General features: G+C 45.9%; 1 protein-coding gene across 2 annotated transcripts in view; it reads left to right on the plus strand.

Moving 5' to 3' along the window:
• ATAD5 (ATPase family AAA domain containing 5) overlaps positions 1-15,977 on the plus strand; it is a 170,835-nt gene that overhangs the window by 141,105 nt on the left and 13,753 nt on the right. For both annotated transcript variants that reach the window (XM_030208396.1, XM_030208395.1), the window contains exon 19: positions 9,328-9,508. In XM_030208396.1, coding sequence (XP_030064256.1) covers positions 9,328-9,508 — 181 coding nt within the window. The remainder of the gene's footprint in view (positions 1-9,327; positions 9,509-15,977) is intronic.

Genomic DNA, 15,977 nt, shown 5'->3' on the forward strand with positions numbered 1-15,977 from the left:
TGTTCAGGACAGAAGGCTGGATTCTCTGCTCAGGAATAATTTTGATGTTTCTTCCTTGGCAGTGCAGGCTGCCATTTGTGGTTCCTTAGTCGCTAGAGCCTGTTTTAGATGGGCAGAGAGAGTCCTGGACAGGACTTCGGATGATCTGCAAGCTATTGATTTGGAGGTGGCCAGGATTGAGTCGGGGGCGGCTTTTCTGGCTGATGCCCTGTATGATTTGCTCCGAGCATCTTCTAAGTCGTTGGCTTTGGGGGTCACTGCTCGTCGATCTTTGTGATTGAAGGGTTGGTCAGCGGACGCGGCCTCCAAGTCAAAGTTGAGCAAGTTTCCCTTTAAAGGTTCTTTCTTGTTTGGAGAAGAATTGGATAAGTTGGTTAATTCTTTAGGAGATGCTAAGGTTCCTCGCCTACCGCAAGATAGGCCTTGTCTGTCTGGCCGAGGTTCTTTTTTTGCTAGAGGTTCAGGGAGAGTTTTCCGTAGGTTTCAGGCTGGTCGGGGTTTTCAACCTCACAGGTCTCGTTTTTACAATAGGATTCAGTCCTTTCGGGGTTCTCGCAGAGGAAGGGGTTTCTCCAATCCAGGTATTAGATCCCAGACCTGTCCTACCCAATGAAGGTGCGAGGGCCTCTCCTCTGGTCCCTGTCGGAGCTCGGCTTTCTCAGTTTTATCAGAGGTGGGCCCATATCACTTCACATCAGTGGGTCTTGGAGGTTGTTCGAGATGGTTATGCCTTAGAGTTCGCAAGGCCTATTTCAGACTACTACTACTACTACTTAACATTTCTAGAGCGCTACTAGGGTTACGCAGCGCTGTACAATTTAAAAAAGAGAGACAGTCCCTGCTCAAAGAGCTTACAATCTAATAGACAAGTGAACGGTCGGTCCGATAGGGGCAGTCAAATTGGGGCAGTCTGGATTCACTGAACGGTAAGGGTTAGGTGCCGAACGCAGCATTTCTGGAGTCTCCCTGTCGCTCTCCTCTCAAAGTGAAGGCGGTTTGGGACACTCTAAAGAGGCTTTTAGATCTTCAGGCTATCTGTCCAGTCCCTCCTTCCGAGTACAGACAAGGCCGTTATTCCATTTATTTTGTGGTACCCAAGAACGAAGACTCTTTTCGCCCTATTCTGGATCTCAAAGCGGTCAATCGCGCTCTTGAGAGTCACAGGTTTTCTCATGGAGACCCTGCGATCGGTCATAGTGGCTGTCCGCCAGGGAGAATATTTGACAGCCTTGGATCTCACGGAGGCATATTTGCATATTCCTATTCGTCCGGCACACCACAAGTTCTTGCGCTTCGCAATTCTAGGGCAACATTTCCAGTTTCGCGCCCTACCCTTCGGTCTTGCGACAGCTCCACGCACCTTTACCAAAGTTATGGTCGTGGTGGCCGCGGCCCTCAGAAAAGAAGGGATCCTTGTTCATCCATACCTAGACGATTGGTTAATCAGAGCGAAGTCTTATCAAGAGAGTGGTCGTGTCACGGATCGAGTGATGCAGTTCTTGCAGTCTCTAGGTTGGGTAGTGAATGTCGCCAAGAGTCGGATAGTTCCATCTCAGACTCTGGAGTATTTGGGGATCAAATTCAATACAGACATCGGTCGAGTCTTTCTACCACAGGCCAGGATTGTAAAGCTCCGGAATCAGATACGGGACTTTCTTCAGCAGCAGCGTCCCTGTGCTCGGGATTATCTTCAGGTTCTTGGGTCCATGGCAGCCACTATAGAGGTAGTGCCCTGGGCCAGGCTTCATATGCGTCCTCTTCAGTGGTCCCTTCTATCCCGATGGTCATCTCAGAGGGACTCTCTACTGAGGCGTCTGCCTCTTCGCCACCGAGAACGCAGCTCTCTGTTTTGGTGGCTGCGAATGAAGAATCTCACAGTAGGAATGCCTTTGGAATCGCCTCGGTGGATACCGTTAACGACAGATGCCAGTCTCCGAGGCTGGGGGGCGCATTGCCTAGGCAAATGGACCCAGGGACTCTGGTCTCGTCTGGAAGCAGTTCAGTCAGTCAACTTTCTGGAGACAAGAGCGATCCGTTTAGCTCTGCAGCACTTTACTCCTCTCCTGATAGGCAAAGCGGTGCGAGTTCTTTCGGACAATGCCTCGGCAGTGGCCTATGTCAACCGTCAGGGGGGAACGAGATGCCGTCTCCTGTGTCGGGAGGCGGAGACTCTCCTCGCCTGGGCAGAGGTTCATCTCTCGGCCATTTCAGCTTCACATGTAGCAGGAGTGGAGAACGTTCAAGCCGACTTTCTCAGTTGCCACACTCTCGATCCGGGAGAATGGGCTCTCAGTGCTCAGGCGTTTCAGTTGATAGTGGATCGCTGGGGCACTCCAGTTCTAGATCTGTTCGCCACCAGTCTCAACTCGAAGGTACCTCGATTCTTCAGTCGCAGAAGGGATGCAAGGGCAGCAGGGGTAGACGCTCTCTTGCAGCAGTGGCCCTCCGACCTTCTTTAAGCGTTTCCTCCTTGGCCGCTCATAGGTCGCCTCCTTCAGAAGATCGAGGAACACGGAGGACCGGTAATTTTGGTGGCACCGGACTGGCCTCGGCGTCCGTGGTACGCGGATCTGCAACATCTGTCGGTGGCGGCTCCTCTTCGGCTCCCAGTTCACAGGGCTCTGCTGGTACAAGGGCCCATTCTACATCCAGATCCGGCTCGATTTTGTCTTACGGCTTGGCTCTTGAACGAGCCCATTTAACTAAACGAGGTTTTTCAGCACCAGTGATTTCCACCATGCTTCGGTCTCGTCGGCGTTCCACTTCTCTAAACTACATTCACACTTAGAGGATTTTTGAGGCATGGTGTGCAGAGTCTAGCATTCTTCCATTTCGAGGTCCGTACCTCAGATGTTAGATTTTCTTCAACGAGGATTTGATAAAGGGCTATCTCTTTCCTCTCTTAAGATGCAAACGGCAGCTCTTTCTTGTTTCAGAGGTCGGATTCGGGGAAAATCTTTCGCCAGTCTTCCTGATGTGGTCCGTTTTTTGAAGGGAGTCAGTCTTCTTCGTCCTCCCATAAGATCAGTATTTCCATCTTGGGATCTTAATCTCGTTCTTTTGTCTCTGACGAAGCCACCTTTTGAGCCGTTGCAATCATGCTCTTTGAAAGATTTGACTCTTAAGACAGTGTTTTTGGTGGCTATTGCCTCAGCTAGGAGGGTCTCGGAGTTGCAAGCTTTTTCCTGTAGTGCTCCTTTTCTGGAATTTTCTAAGGAGCGAGTAGTGCTTCGTCCTGTTCCTTCCTTTTTGCCTAAGGTATTGTCTCGGTTTCATCTGTCCCATCCGTTTTTCTTCCAGTTCTGGGATTGGCCTCAGGGACACAGGAGCAGAGACGGTTGCATACTCTGGATGTTAAGAGAGTGCTTAAGCGATATCTCTCAGTTACTGAGGGCTTTCGGCGCACAGACCGTCTTTTTCTACTCATAGCCGGTCACCGTAAGGGGTTGTCGGCTTCTAAACCCACATTGTCAAGGTGGATTAAAGAGATGATAGCGTCGGCCTACCTTCTGGCAGGTAAAGCAGTCCCAGAAGCTGTTAAAGCTCATTCGACTAGAGGTCAAGCAACGTCCTGGGCCGAGTGTTCCTTGGGTACCGCCTGCGGAGATTTGTAAGGCTGCAACTTGGTCCTCTCTTCATTCATTTTCTAAGCATTACAGACTCGATGTTCAGTCTAAACAGGAAGCGGTCTTTGCATCCCGAGTGCTCACGGCGGGTTTGCTACGGTACCTCCCATAGGACTACTGCTTTGTTACGTCCCATCAGTCCAATCCTGGGCCGGTCCAGAGGGATGCTAAGGAAGTAGAAATTAGGCCTTACCTGCTAATTTGCTTTCCTTTAATCCCTCCGGACCAGCCCAGGTCCCTCCCTGTTCTAGCTTTCTGTCTCAGTTTGCATGTTCTATTTATGTGTTTGCAGAGCTGTTTTTTGCTAGTTAGTTAAAAAAAAAAAAAAAAATCATTGATATTCTGTTAAGGCCATACCGCTACTCTGGTTAGGGTACGTGGTGAGCCATTTCAGTGAGGCCATACCGCTGCTCTGGTTAGGGTACGTGGTGAGCCATTTCAGTGAGGCCATACCGCTGCTCTGGTGAGGGTACGTGGTGAGCCATTTCAGTGAGGCCATACCGCTGCTCTGGTGAGGGTACGTGGTGAGCCATTACAGTGAGGCCATACCGATGCTCTGGTGAGGGTACGTGGTGAGCCATTACAGTTAGGCCATACCGATACTCTGGTGAGGGTACGTGGTGAGCCATTACAGTTAGGCCATACCGATACTCTGGTGAGAGTTGTCGGTGAGCCTTTATTAGAGCACGTTCGCAATAGTGCTCCTTGGTTGCTGGAATTCCTTGAGGCACAGAATGTATTGTTCTTCTTTCTGCTTTGTTATTCAAATACTGAGGCTAGGGTCACTTGACCAGGGCTCCTATTGGCTCGCTAGAGTCAGAGTTTTTTCTCAGTCTCCAACCTGCTGGAAGGCGAGCACAACCCATCAGTCCAATCCTGGGCCGGTCCGGAGGGATTAAAGGAAAGCAAATTAGCAGGTAAGGCATAATTTCTACTTTTTTTCTATGGAGTGATTACATAATGTATCAGACAATCAGAAGGCACAAATAAACATTTAGTTCTGGTTTAGCCTCATAGAATATAATATATCTAGACACTCTGGTAAAAGTCGATGTGTTTCTGAAGCAGATGTTTGTTGGTGAGTCCAGCTTGAAGCCACTGTCATGTTTGTAATGTAAGTTAGAAAGTTAAATGTGGTTTAAAATATTTATTTAGAATGTAAACCAGAGGAGTTGCCTACAATCACAGGGACTCTAAGAACTTGGGAATTCCAAGTGGGTCAAGCCAAAAGTCTGTCTATTCAGTGTTCTCAGCAGCATAGCTAGTCAGAATCCAGGAATTAACACGTGTTTCTAATATCAGTTCCCTGCCATTACAGATTAAGAAACAATTATAGGCAGGTATGGACGGCCATACCAGGGTCAGACCACCATAAACTAAACGTAGCCCTACAATGGCGGAAAAAAGACACACACCCCAAGCAAGAATGCACAACCTACACCACCAGAGGACAGATTGATCCTGTTATATTCTGGCAACAGATCTACAAAGATGAATGGTTAACACAGACAGACTCCAAACACTATCTCCAAAACTGGGACGACAGATGCAGGAACATACTAGACGAAATTGCACCGCTACAAACAAGAACCACTTGAAGACAGAGCTCAATACCTTGGTTCAACGAAGAACTGAAAAAACTAAAAACACAAGTCAGGAGACTTGAACGTGCATGGCAAAAAATGAAAAATGAACATACACTTAAAGCTTGGAAACAAATGCAAAGAAAATACAAATATACAGTAAGACAAACCAAACAAGCATACTACAAAACCAAAATAGGACCAGATTACAAAGATGCACATAAACTATACCAACTCGTGAATAAATTAATAGACACCACACCGTTTACCACAGCCGGCACAGAAACCCCATCGGCAGATCAACTTGCCAAATACTTCAATGAGAAAATTATAAAACTTCGATCCACATTACCACTCAACACCACTGATCACAGAAAATTTATGGATTGCCTGGACCCTACTCCCGGTGAATACCCAGCAGATCGAACCTAGAATGACTTTGATCTGCTAACCGAAGAAACCATCACTCAAGCACTCAAAAATTTCTCCAAAACCCACTCCAAATTGGATATTTTTTTTTTGTTACATTTGTACCCCGCGCTTTCCCACACATGGCAGGCTCAATGCGGCTTAAATGGGGCAATGGAGGGTTAAGTGACTTGCCCAGAGTCACAAGGAGCTGCCTGTATTTGCCCCAGTAGCCTAATAAGGTTCGCCCCCAAACGCTTCATAACAGACCTCACGTCAAACCTGAACTACATGCTACAACATGGACTTTTCCCCAAGGACAAAGGAAATATATTACTTACACCCATACCCAAAGATTTAAAGAAAAAACTAAATGACACAACCAACTATTGACCAGTAGCATCCATCCCCCTAATAGTAAAATTGATGGAAAGTATGGTAACCAAACAACTCACCGATTACCTAAACAAATTCACAATACTACATGAATCACAGTCAGGATTCCGATCCAACCATAGCACTGAAACAGCGCTAACTACTCTCATAACCAAATTTAAACAATTAATTGCAACTGGAAACAATGTGCTACTCTTACAATTTGATATGTCCAGCGCGTTTGACATGGTCAGCCACCAAATACTTTCGAACATCCTAGACTACTTCGGGATCGGAGGAAACGTTTTAAGATGGTTTAAAGGCTTCTTAACAGCAAGAACTTATCAAGTGATTTCAAACTCAAAAACGTCAACACCATGGAAACCTGAATGCGGAGTACCACAAGGATCACCGCTCTCACCAACCCTTTTTAACCTAATTATGACACCTTTAGCCAAATCGCTATCCAACCAAGGACTCAACCCGTACATCTATGCAGACGATGTCACGCTATACATCCCGTTCAAACAAGACAAAACCAAAATCACAAATGAAATCACACACAGCCTCCAAATAATGAACTCATGGGCGGACACATTCCAACTAAAGCTAAACGCAGAAAAAACACAATGTCTCATCCTGTCCTCACAATACAACACAAACAAACCCAATACCACAAACACCCCAGATTACACCCTTCCGGTCTCAGACAGTCTGAAAATTCTGGGAGTCACAATTGACCGGAATCTCACACTCGAAGACCATGCAAAAAAAACAGCAAAGAAAATGTTCTACGCAATGTGGAAACTTAAAAGAATCAAACCTTTCTTCCCAAGGGAAGTATTCCGCAGCCTAGTACAATCAATGGTGCTAAGTCATCTAGACTACTGCAATGCCATCTATGCCGGATGCAAAGAACAAATCATTAAGAAGCTTCTGACTGCTCAAAACACAGCAGCCAGACTCATATTTGGAAAAGCGAAATACAAAAGCGCCAGACCCCTAAGAGAAAAACTACACTGGCTCCCACTAAGAGAACGAATTGCGTTCAAAGTCTGCACCCTAGTCCACAAAATCGTTCACGGGGAAGCCCCGACATACATGTCGGACCTTTTAGACCTGCCTATTAGGAATGCAAAAAGATCATCACGCACACTCCTCAATCTCCATTATCCTAACTGTAAAGGGCTAAAATATAAATCCACTTACGTGACCAGATTTTCATACATCTGCACGCAGCTATGGAACGCACTACCGAAGGCCATAAAAACAACTCAAGACCTAACCATCTTCCGAAGACTACTGAAAACAGATCTTTTCAAGAAGGCATACCATAAACATCCATCTTAAATACTAAATAATAACACTATACACGATCTATACATAACCGAACTCTTACCACATGACTGATTAACCTCTTTGATATTAATGATCAAGCACTACCACTTTAACCTTATGTTGAATAGGGTCTCTCTATAGTCGTTGACCTAATATATGTTATAATCCAATTTATTACTCAGGAACCTTCATGCAAGACCATAATATATTTTTCTTTACCATGTATGTATGCACATGATATATATACCATGATTTGATCCATATATGCTATGTTCCATATGTTACCATGTATGTATGCACCTTAACGCAATACCATTTGTAATTCTGTTACCCGGAAATGGCAACTGCCATTACGGCAAATATAAGCCACATTGAGCCTGCAAATTGGTGGGAAAATGTGGGATACAAATGCTACAAAAAAAAGAATAAAAATAATTTTGTCCGAAGTCCTATGGACCTCCTGCTGCCATAGCAAAATTGAAAGAAACCACACTCTGCAGATACCTTCAGCTGGCAGTGTAAACATTTAAAGTCTGCAGGATTGGTGACCTGGAATACAGTGCCAGGCCCTGCAGGAGTCCTGCCCTCTGTTTCTGCATGGACTTTTTACCAAGGAAACTGGTTGGGAGGCCTGTACAAATTTTTCTTTCTTATTGCTACCATGCCACCTGAAGATATTTATCAGGCTTGGGATCAGTCAAAAGTAGCCAGAATGGAGAATACCTGGAAGGGGCCATGGATACAGGGTGAGAGAGAAGGAGATGTCTGATAGATTATATATTGTTGCATACACAAAATCCTTCACTTAATTAGCAGAAGCTATCTGTTAAAGAGGTATAGGTGGTTATTTTAGAAGCTCTAGTTTTGTTTTGAACATCTGAAAACTGCCATTTAGACATCCATATTGCATGGATGGCAAAATCCCAGTTTTACAAAGGTAGGAAATAGATGTCTAACACTGCAGTATGGCCATATATCAAGAGAGCATGGTCTTGGTCTTTTTTTGGGTGGGACTAGGGAGGGCCCAAAATATGGACATCCAACTCTGATCACAGAAAGGGAAGGGACTACTTCCATGTGTAAAAAGATCGACATCTGTATTTAGACCTGGTTACTGCCCACTGGAGGGATTAAGGCAGGATACCACCTTAATCCATTAGCGATTGCTTTCCTCCTCCCTGTTCCCTGAATGTGAAACAACCAAGAGATACCAGGCTGTATGACGGCGTCGGGTATTATGGGCATTCTTAACAGAGCAGCATGCAGATCTGAGGCATAACCTAATGGTTAGTGCAGAGGACTGAGAACCTAGGGACCAGGTTCAAGCTCCAATTCAGCTCTTTTTATTTTATATTTATTTTAATTTATTTAAATTGTGAGCCCTCCAGCAACAGAAAAATACCTATTGTACCTAAATATGCAAGACATCTGTAAGCTTGAGAGCTATTGAAGTGGTGTGTATTCAGGTACAGTAGATATTTTTCTGTTCCTGGAGGGCTCACAATTAAAAATAAATAATCACTAACAGCTGAAGTGGGGTTTGAACCTGGATCCTCTAATTCTCAACTCACCGCTCTAACCATTAGGCTGCCCCTCTGCTCGGCATGGATGTCTGGCCATTTTAATAAGATGGACATTTATATCCTTCCACAGAGATGCTCATGTCCCTTGTTTCCCCCTGTTCATAGTTTGGATGTTCCAATTTGTAAAATGGATGTTCATACTGAGTGTTTCCAGTACATAGACGTCCATTTCACATGTATTTTAGAACAGGCTGTTCTAAAATACATGTGAGATGGACGTCCATTTGTGACTTTGAGTTGGACGTTCTTTCTAAAATGCCTTGTAATGTGTGGTAATCTCTCATTATGTAAACTGTATTATTCTTAATTCTGTCCTCAAGGGCTCTAACTGCAGCACTAGGACACTCAGCATATTGGTATTGTTTGTAATTTAATAATCTTTGATAAATTTCCTGTGTATGTTTCATGTTTTAGATAAATGTTGCCAGCTATCTTCAAGTGCTTTGTTTGGCTGAGAATTTACGAACTGATATTAAGGATTTTACCACCTTGTTAGCCATGAACAGCTGCGACATCAGACAGAGTATTCTGTTCCTTCAGTTCTGGATTCGGAGTGGTGGTGGATTTTTGAAAGGAAAACCTCTCTCAGCAAATGGTAGTTACGTTTAATTAAACACCTTTTCTAAATGTGAATTTGGCTTTGCACCAGAATCATTTTTTGTAAATTTTTTAATGATCCACTAATAAATATGGGTACTTAGTGGAAGAAACAGCCATAAAATGACATCATTGTGTTAAACACAAATAAAATGTCTTCTAAGGAAATCATTATAACTTCAGTCCTCCACGCCTCTATTAGTATGAAAATCAATAAGATTCTTAAAGCTTACCTTGTATTTTTGTTTTTGAAGGTAAGTATGAATTGAAAGTGGTCATGGTTTCCTTTTATAAAGTTTGTGCAGCGATGAAACCTAGAGATTCATTCTTGCCACTTAAATGCCTACATTGAGCTTATGTAGTTTTATTTTGGTACTACTGAGGATGGCTTTAAAGCTGAGGATCTTGCTGGAAAACAATGCTGACCAATAAATGAAAATAATGGTAGGCTTTGCTACCTTTGAGCAACTTGAATTTGTAAGATCACAGGATGTTTAGTTTAATAATTGAATATACTGCCATTTAATAAACAGTGATTTACACAGCTTTTAAAAACAAGAGAAGAGGAAGTGACATCACAGAAGAAAATGCCCAACCTGCATGAGTTCTTCAATACTGGGCTATACTGCACCCAGTATGGCAGGGAATTATCCACATGGCCTCACAACAAGTGGGAGGGCAGCCAAGAGAGGTCTCCCAAGTCCAGCAGTGCAGGAGCACATAGTGCACAGCAAGCTTGAGAGTAAGGTTCTAGGACCCAAAGAATGATATTGCAGCATTTTGTGAGGAAATTACAATCATAAAGTCTGCTTAAATTAGGCCTAAAAACCTTTCTATTTAATGATGCCTATAGTTCTTAACTCTGTCTTCACACTGTTTTTAATTACCCCTCTCTAGACCCCCGCAGGACCCTTGCCCACGGAGGTGGAGAGAGGGTTTCAGAAGGCTCATAATAAGTCTCTTAAATATGACCTCTGTTTTCTGGCTCCTAATTTCCAAGGACATCCTAGGGCATCTATTCTCCCACAAGATGTACTAGAGTTTAAAAGATAGTCTATTTATGTGATATAAGGTGTGAAATGAAACAGAGAAATTAACACAGAGACTAGGGAATAGTGAGATAGAATGTCTGTGAAACAGTTTAAAGAGAAGAGATTGAAACAGAGACTGGAGCAGGTTAGTGAAAGAAATAGTCTTTTATTCTCACCCAAATCAGGACTTCAAGTTGGTACAGACATCAGACAGATTCTGGGTTCAACCGGCCAGAGCTTCGCCGTTGTCCGAGGCAAGTTGGGGAGGGACTCCAACGATAGCTCTGATTCACAGTTCTTATATAGTATTTGGTCCCCATACAAGTCTATGGAGAGGGATTTTTTTTATCTTAACCACAGATCAGGTGTCCACCTGTTTCTTAATCTTTTTCCTGTCTTGCAACTAACTCCTAATATGACCAACTCCTAATATGGACTGTTCCTAATCTTATGCAACCATCTCTTCTAAGATGAAGAGATCAGTTCCATATCTTGTGACTCTGGCTGCCATTTTACCTGTATCAGCCGCCATGTTCTGAACCAAGTTTTTAGGATTTTAGCCATCAATTCCTTGATCTTGGCTTTTGCACTGCTTTTGAATGTCACACTAAATTCTAATAAGGCTTATCAAGCAGCCCTGCTTCTGCAGATGCTCAGCAACAAGGCCATCATCAGATTTTTAGGCCTAGTCAGTGCCTTTTAGCAGTTTAAGCTGTTTAAGGTATGTAAATTGACCCACCACTATTCCAGTGGATGGATCCCAAGCTGGGACACGTATTAACTTGCTGGAAAAGCAAGTCCTTGCTCAGCCAGTCATAGATTTTTAAACCTAGCTGGTATTTTTACAGCCTGAGTCCTAAAATCTGGCCTTCCACCCTTCCGGTGGGCATCCAGTGAGGGCTCTTGCTGTACTATAATTATACAACACTCACTAGATGGAATGTTTTGGGCATTGTTGCACTAGATACCTCTCTCTTTGACTCTACTTTTCCTATATTTGATGTATTTCTTTTCTGTCATATGATGATTACAATATTGTAAACCACTCTGAAGGTTTACTCAATGGGCTGTATATCAAGTGCTATTAAACTTGAAACTTGACTGGTCCCACAGAAATCTGCAATTTTGAGGAATCTGGAGGATGCGGTCTACATTGCCTGTATAGAAGTAGCAACTAAGATCTGGAGCTCTGTTTGAGGTGGAATGTGAACTGGTAGAGGGCTCCAGATAGAGCTGGAAAGGACCCACAGAGTGCTAGGGTTGCAGAAAACTAATGGGTGTACGGATTTAATAGCATACTTTCATAGCTATTGCATTAAAAAGAAATTGGTGTATACTGCCTATAAACAAATGAAGTTTCTGTGGGACTGCTAGTGCATTGGGGTGTTTTCAGACCCCTAGTCCCCAGGATACTGACAGAGATTTTACCCTGAATCTACAGAAGAAACATGAGATACAAATGGCTCTTTCCCTTCGGTTTGGCCTACACTATTGAAGGAGTGAAATCCCTTATACAAAAATATTTTTGTACGATGAGGAAATTGAGGGCAGTTCGCAAGTATTTTGAGTTTAGTGAGTTGATTGTTAGTTCAAGACCTAGTCTTATCTAGAATAGATTATTTCAATATAATTTATTCTTCGAGGACAAGCAGGCCATTAAGTCTTACAAGTGGGTAACACAGTGCCATGTTGCCAGGTACAAGCTTTATAACAAGCTTTAAGAGCTTTGTGGAGTGTGAAACATGCTCCTCCACCATGCATGCGTAGGTGCGTTCCCGCCCACTGTGAGGTTGCTGTTACCGCAGTTTTTTTACCGCTGTGAAGAGAGGATTGCGTTTCTAGTTTCTCTTCAAGCCTGGTTTAGATGGGCTTTTTGGTGCCTTTACGGCTTCTTTTTTTTGCGCGTTTTTTTTTGCTGTTCATTGTCAGGCTTTTGTTCCCTTCTCTTCCTGTACATTTTTAGTTATTTTTTGCCGATTTTTACGTTTCCTTTATTTTCCCTGCCATAGGCTGTATTTAGGCCTACTCTCCAGTCCTAATTAGATTGTAAGCTCTGTCGAGCAGGGACTGTCTCTTCGTGTTCAAGTGTACAGCGCTGCATACGTCTAGTAGCGCTATAGAAATGATAAGTAGTAGTAGTAGGTCTTTCCTGTGAATTTTTCTGTGGTGCCTTGCCCTTTTTTCAGGCACCATCACGTCTTTTGATTTTGCTTCAGAGGTTTTTCCTTCCATGTCCACTAAAGTTCCCAGTGGCGTTAAGCGCTGTTCCTGGTGCAGTCAGATGATCTCTGTCAAAGACACCCATTCTTGGTGTCTTCGGTGTTTAGGGCCCAACCATAGCCCTGCCAACTGTGTCCTTTGTCTTCGGATGAAGAAACAGACCCAGGTTGCCAGAGAGGCTCAGTGCGAGAGGATTTTTGGAGCCAGATCTGAAGCATCGGCATTGAGGGTGGCAGCAGCATCAATGTCGAAGACTACATCAGCATTGGGACATCAGTCCATATGTGGCTGCTTTGAGACCCATTTACACTGGGAGCAGTGGTGCATCGAGTGGGTCTCCACCTGTCTCGACGCCGACTGCTGGACAGGGCCTCCAGGACTGGCCAGCGTAAGACATAACCCTGAAGCAACGTGATGATTCAACTTCGTCCTCATCGGCACCGAGGAGTCTTGACGCCAAGCTTCGGGCAAAGACCAAGAAGCATCGGCATCAGTTGTCCTTGACGCATAGTGCCAGGAGCTCCAGGGTGTCAAGGGATTCGGCACCCAAGAAGCATTGTGCTGGGAGGATCGCTAACCCTCTATCCAGGAGGTGCTCATGCACCTGTTTCCAGGCAGCCAAGACCCGGCTCCCTTCTCAGCCCCATCATTTCTGCAGTCTGTCTCGGAGCTGGCACGCCAGCCTTTCCTGGTGTCAGCCCTCGATGAGCATATCTAGGCCTTGCTGCCTAAACAGCTGGATGGCATTCTGCAATGGTGTGCATCGGTATCGAGGTGCTTGCACCCACCATGGTAAAATTATGTATCATACCTGATAATTTTCTTTCCATTAATCATAGCTGATCAATCCATAGACTGGTGGGTTGTGTCCATCTACCAGCAGGTGGAGATAGAGAGCAATCCTTTTGCCTCCCTATATGTGGTCATGTGCTGCCGGAAACTCCTCAGTATGTCGATATCCAAGCTCCATCCGCAGGACTCAGCACTTAGAGAATTACACCCACAAAGGGACACTCTGCCCAGCTCACCACCCGCCGAAACGGGGGAGGGGAATTAACCCAGCTCATCCCCACACAAGTGGGGGAGGGGAATCCGTCCAGCTCATCCCCGCGGAGCAGGGGAGGGACACCACACCCGCCGATGCGGGGGGGATCTGGCTTATCCTGCAACCGCGGGAGGAGCTGACTGACCCTAACACAGCCGAAGCGGGAGGGGTACAAAGCTGCCCTACTGCCGCACGAAGCAGGAGGGAGCGCCGGCAGAATTTAAGTCTCAATCCAGCTCCGTAAAACGGAGGGGAGAGGAATGCAGCAGCTCACTGTAACACAAATTCGTCTCAACTCTTGAAGAATCCATTGAAAAACTTGAACACGAAGTCCTCCTGAACAGGAACTGAAGACTAAACTTGAACCTGAAATGCAACCAGAATATAACAATACAGATATCTGGGAGGGGCTATGGATTGATCAGCTATGATTAATGGAAAGAAAATTATCAGGTATGATACATAATTTTACCTTCCATATCATCATGCTGATCAATCCATAGACGGTGGGATGTACCGAAGCAGTACTCACCCAGGGTGGGACATAGAAATCCCTGACCGCAACACTGAAGCTCCAAACCGGGCCTCCGCCCGAGCAGCCACAGTCAAGCGGTAATGCCAGGAGAAGGTATGGGCCGATGCCCAAGTTGCCGCCTTGCAAATCTCTTCCAAGGAGACGGACCCGGCCTCTGCCATCGAGGCCGCCTGAGCTCTAGTGGAGTGAGCCTTCAGCTGGATAGGCGGCACCTTCCCCGCGGCCACATAAGCCGCTGCAATGGCTTCCTTGACCCATCTTGCCACTGTAGGCTTAGCAGCCTGCAGACCCTCACGAGGACCTGCAAACAGGACAAACAGATGATCCGATTTCCGGAAATCATTGGTCACTTCCAAATATCTGATGATGACTCGTCTCACATCCAGATATTTGAGAGCAGAGTATTCCTCTGGGTAGTCCTCCCTACGAAAGGAAGGGAGACAGAGCTGCTGATTCACATGGAAGCGAGAAACAACCTTGGGCAGGAAGGAAGGCACTGTGCGAATAGACACTCCTGCCTCAGTGAACTGCAGAAAGGGCTCTCGACATGAGAGTGCCTGGAGCTCGGAAACTCTTCTGGCTGAAGTGATAGCCACCAAAAAGACTGCTTTCAACATCAGGTCTTTCAGAGATGCCCTTGACAAGGGTTCAAAAGGCGGCTTCTGCAAGGCTCTTAGCACCAGGTTGAGATTCCACGCAGAGGAGGGCGCAGGTGATTAACTCCCTTGAGAAAGCGCACCACATCTGGCTGCGAAGCCAGGGAAGCACCCTTCAGGCGGCCCCTGAAGCAAGCCAGAGCCGCTACCTGGACTTTAAGGGAACTGAGCGACAGGCCTTCTTGCAGGAACGCCAACACTGAAGAAATTGGAGCAGTGAAGGGAGAAAGTGAGCCTGCTTCACACCATGCTGCAAAGGTACGCCAAACCCTGACGTAAGCAGTAGAAGTAGAGCGCTTCCTCGCTCTTAGCATAGTGGCGATGACCTTGTCTGAGAAGCCCTTCTTTTTCAGACGCTGCCGCTCAATAGCCAGGCCGTAAGACCAAAGGGGGAGGGATCCTCCATCACCACGGGACCCTGATGCAACAGGCCCTGCTCCACTGGCAGCCGCAGAGGATCGTCCACTGAGAGCCTGATCAAGTCCGCATACCAGGGACGTCTGGGCCAGTCCGGACCCACCAGGATTATCCGGCCCGGATGCTTTGTCACCCGGTCTAGCACCCTGCCCAACATGGGCCAGGGCGGGAACACATAGAGAAGCTCCTGTGTCGGCCACTGTTGGAGAAGAGCATCTACTCCCAGGGATCGAGGGTCCCGTCCTCTGCTGAAAAAGCGCGGCACTTGGCAATTGGCCGATGACGCCATCAGATCTAGGCTCGGCTGGCCCCAGCGCTTCGTGATGTCCAAGAACGCCTGAGCAGATAGCTGCCACTCTCTGGGATCCAAGGTATGGCGACTGAGAAAGTCCGCCTTGACATTCATGACTCCGGCAATGTGGGCCGCTGACAGCTGTTCCAGGTTCGCTTCCGCCCACTGGCATAGATTCATGGCCTCCTTGGCTAGAGGGGCGCTCTTGGTACCTCCCTGGCGGTTGACATAGGCCACAGCCGTGGCATTGTCCGACAGGACCCGTACTGGC

Source organism: Microcaecilia unicolor, chromosome 6 (genome assembly GCF_901765095.1).
Source record: "Microcaecilia unicolor chromosome 6, aMicUni1.1, whole genome shotgun sequence".
Classification (NCBI taxonomy): domain Eukaryota; kingdom Metazoa; phylum Chordata; class Amphibia; order Gymnophiona; family Siphonopidae; genus Microcaecilia; species Microcaecilia unicolor.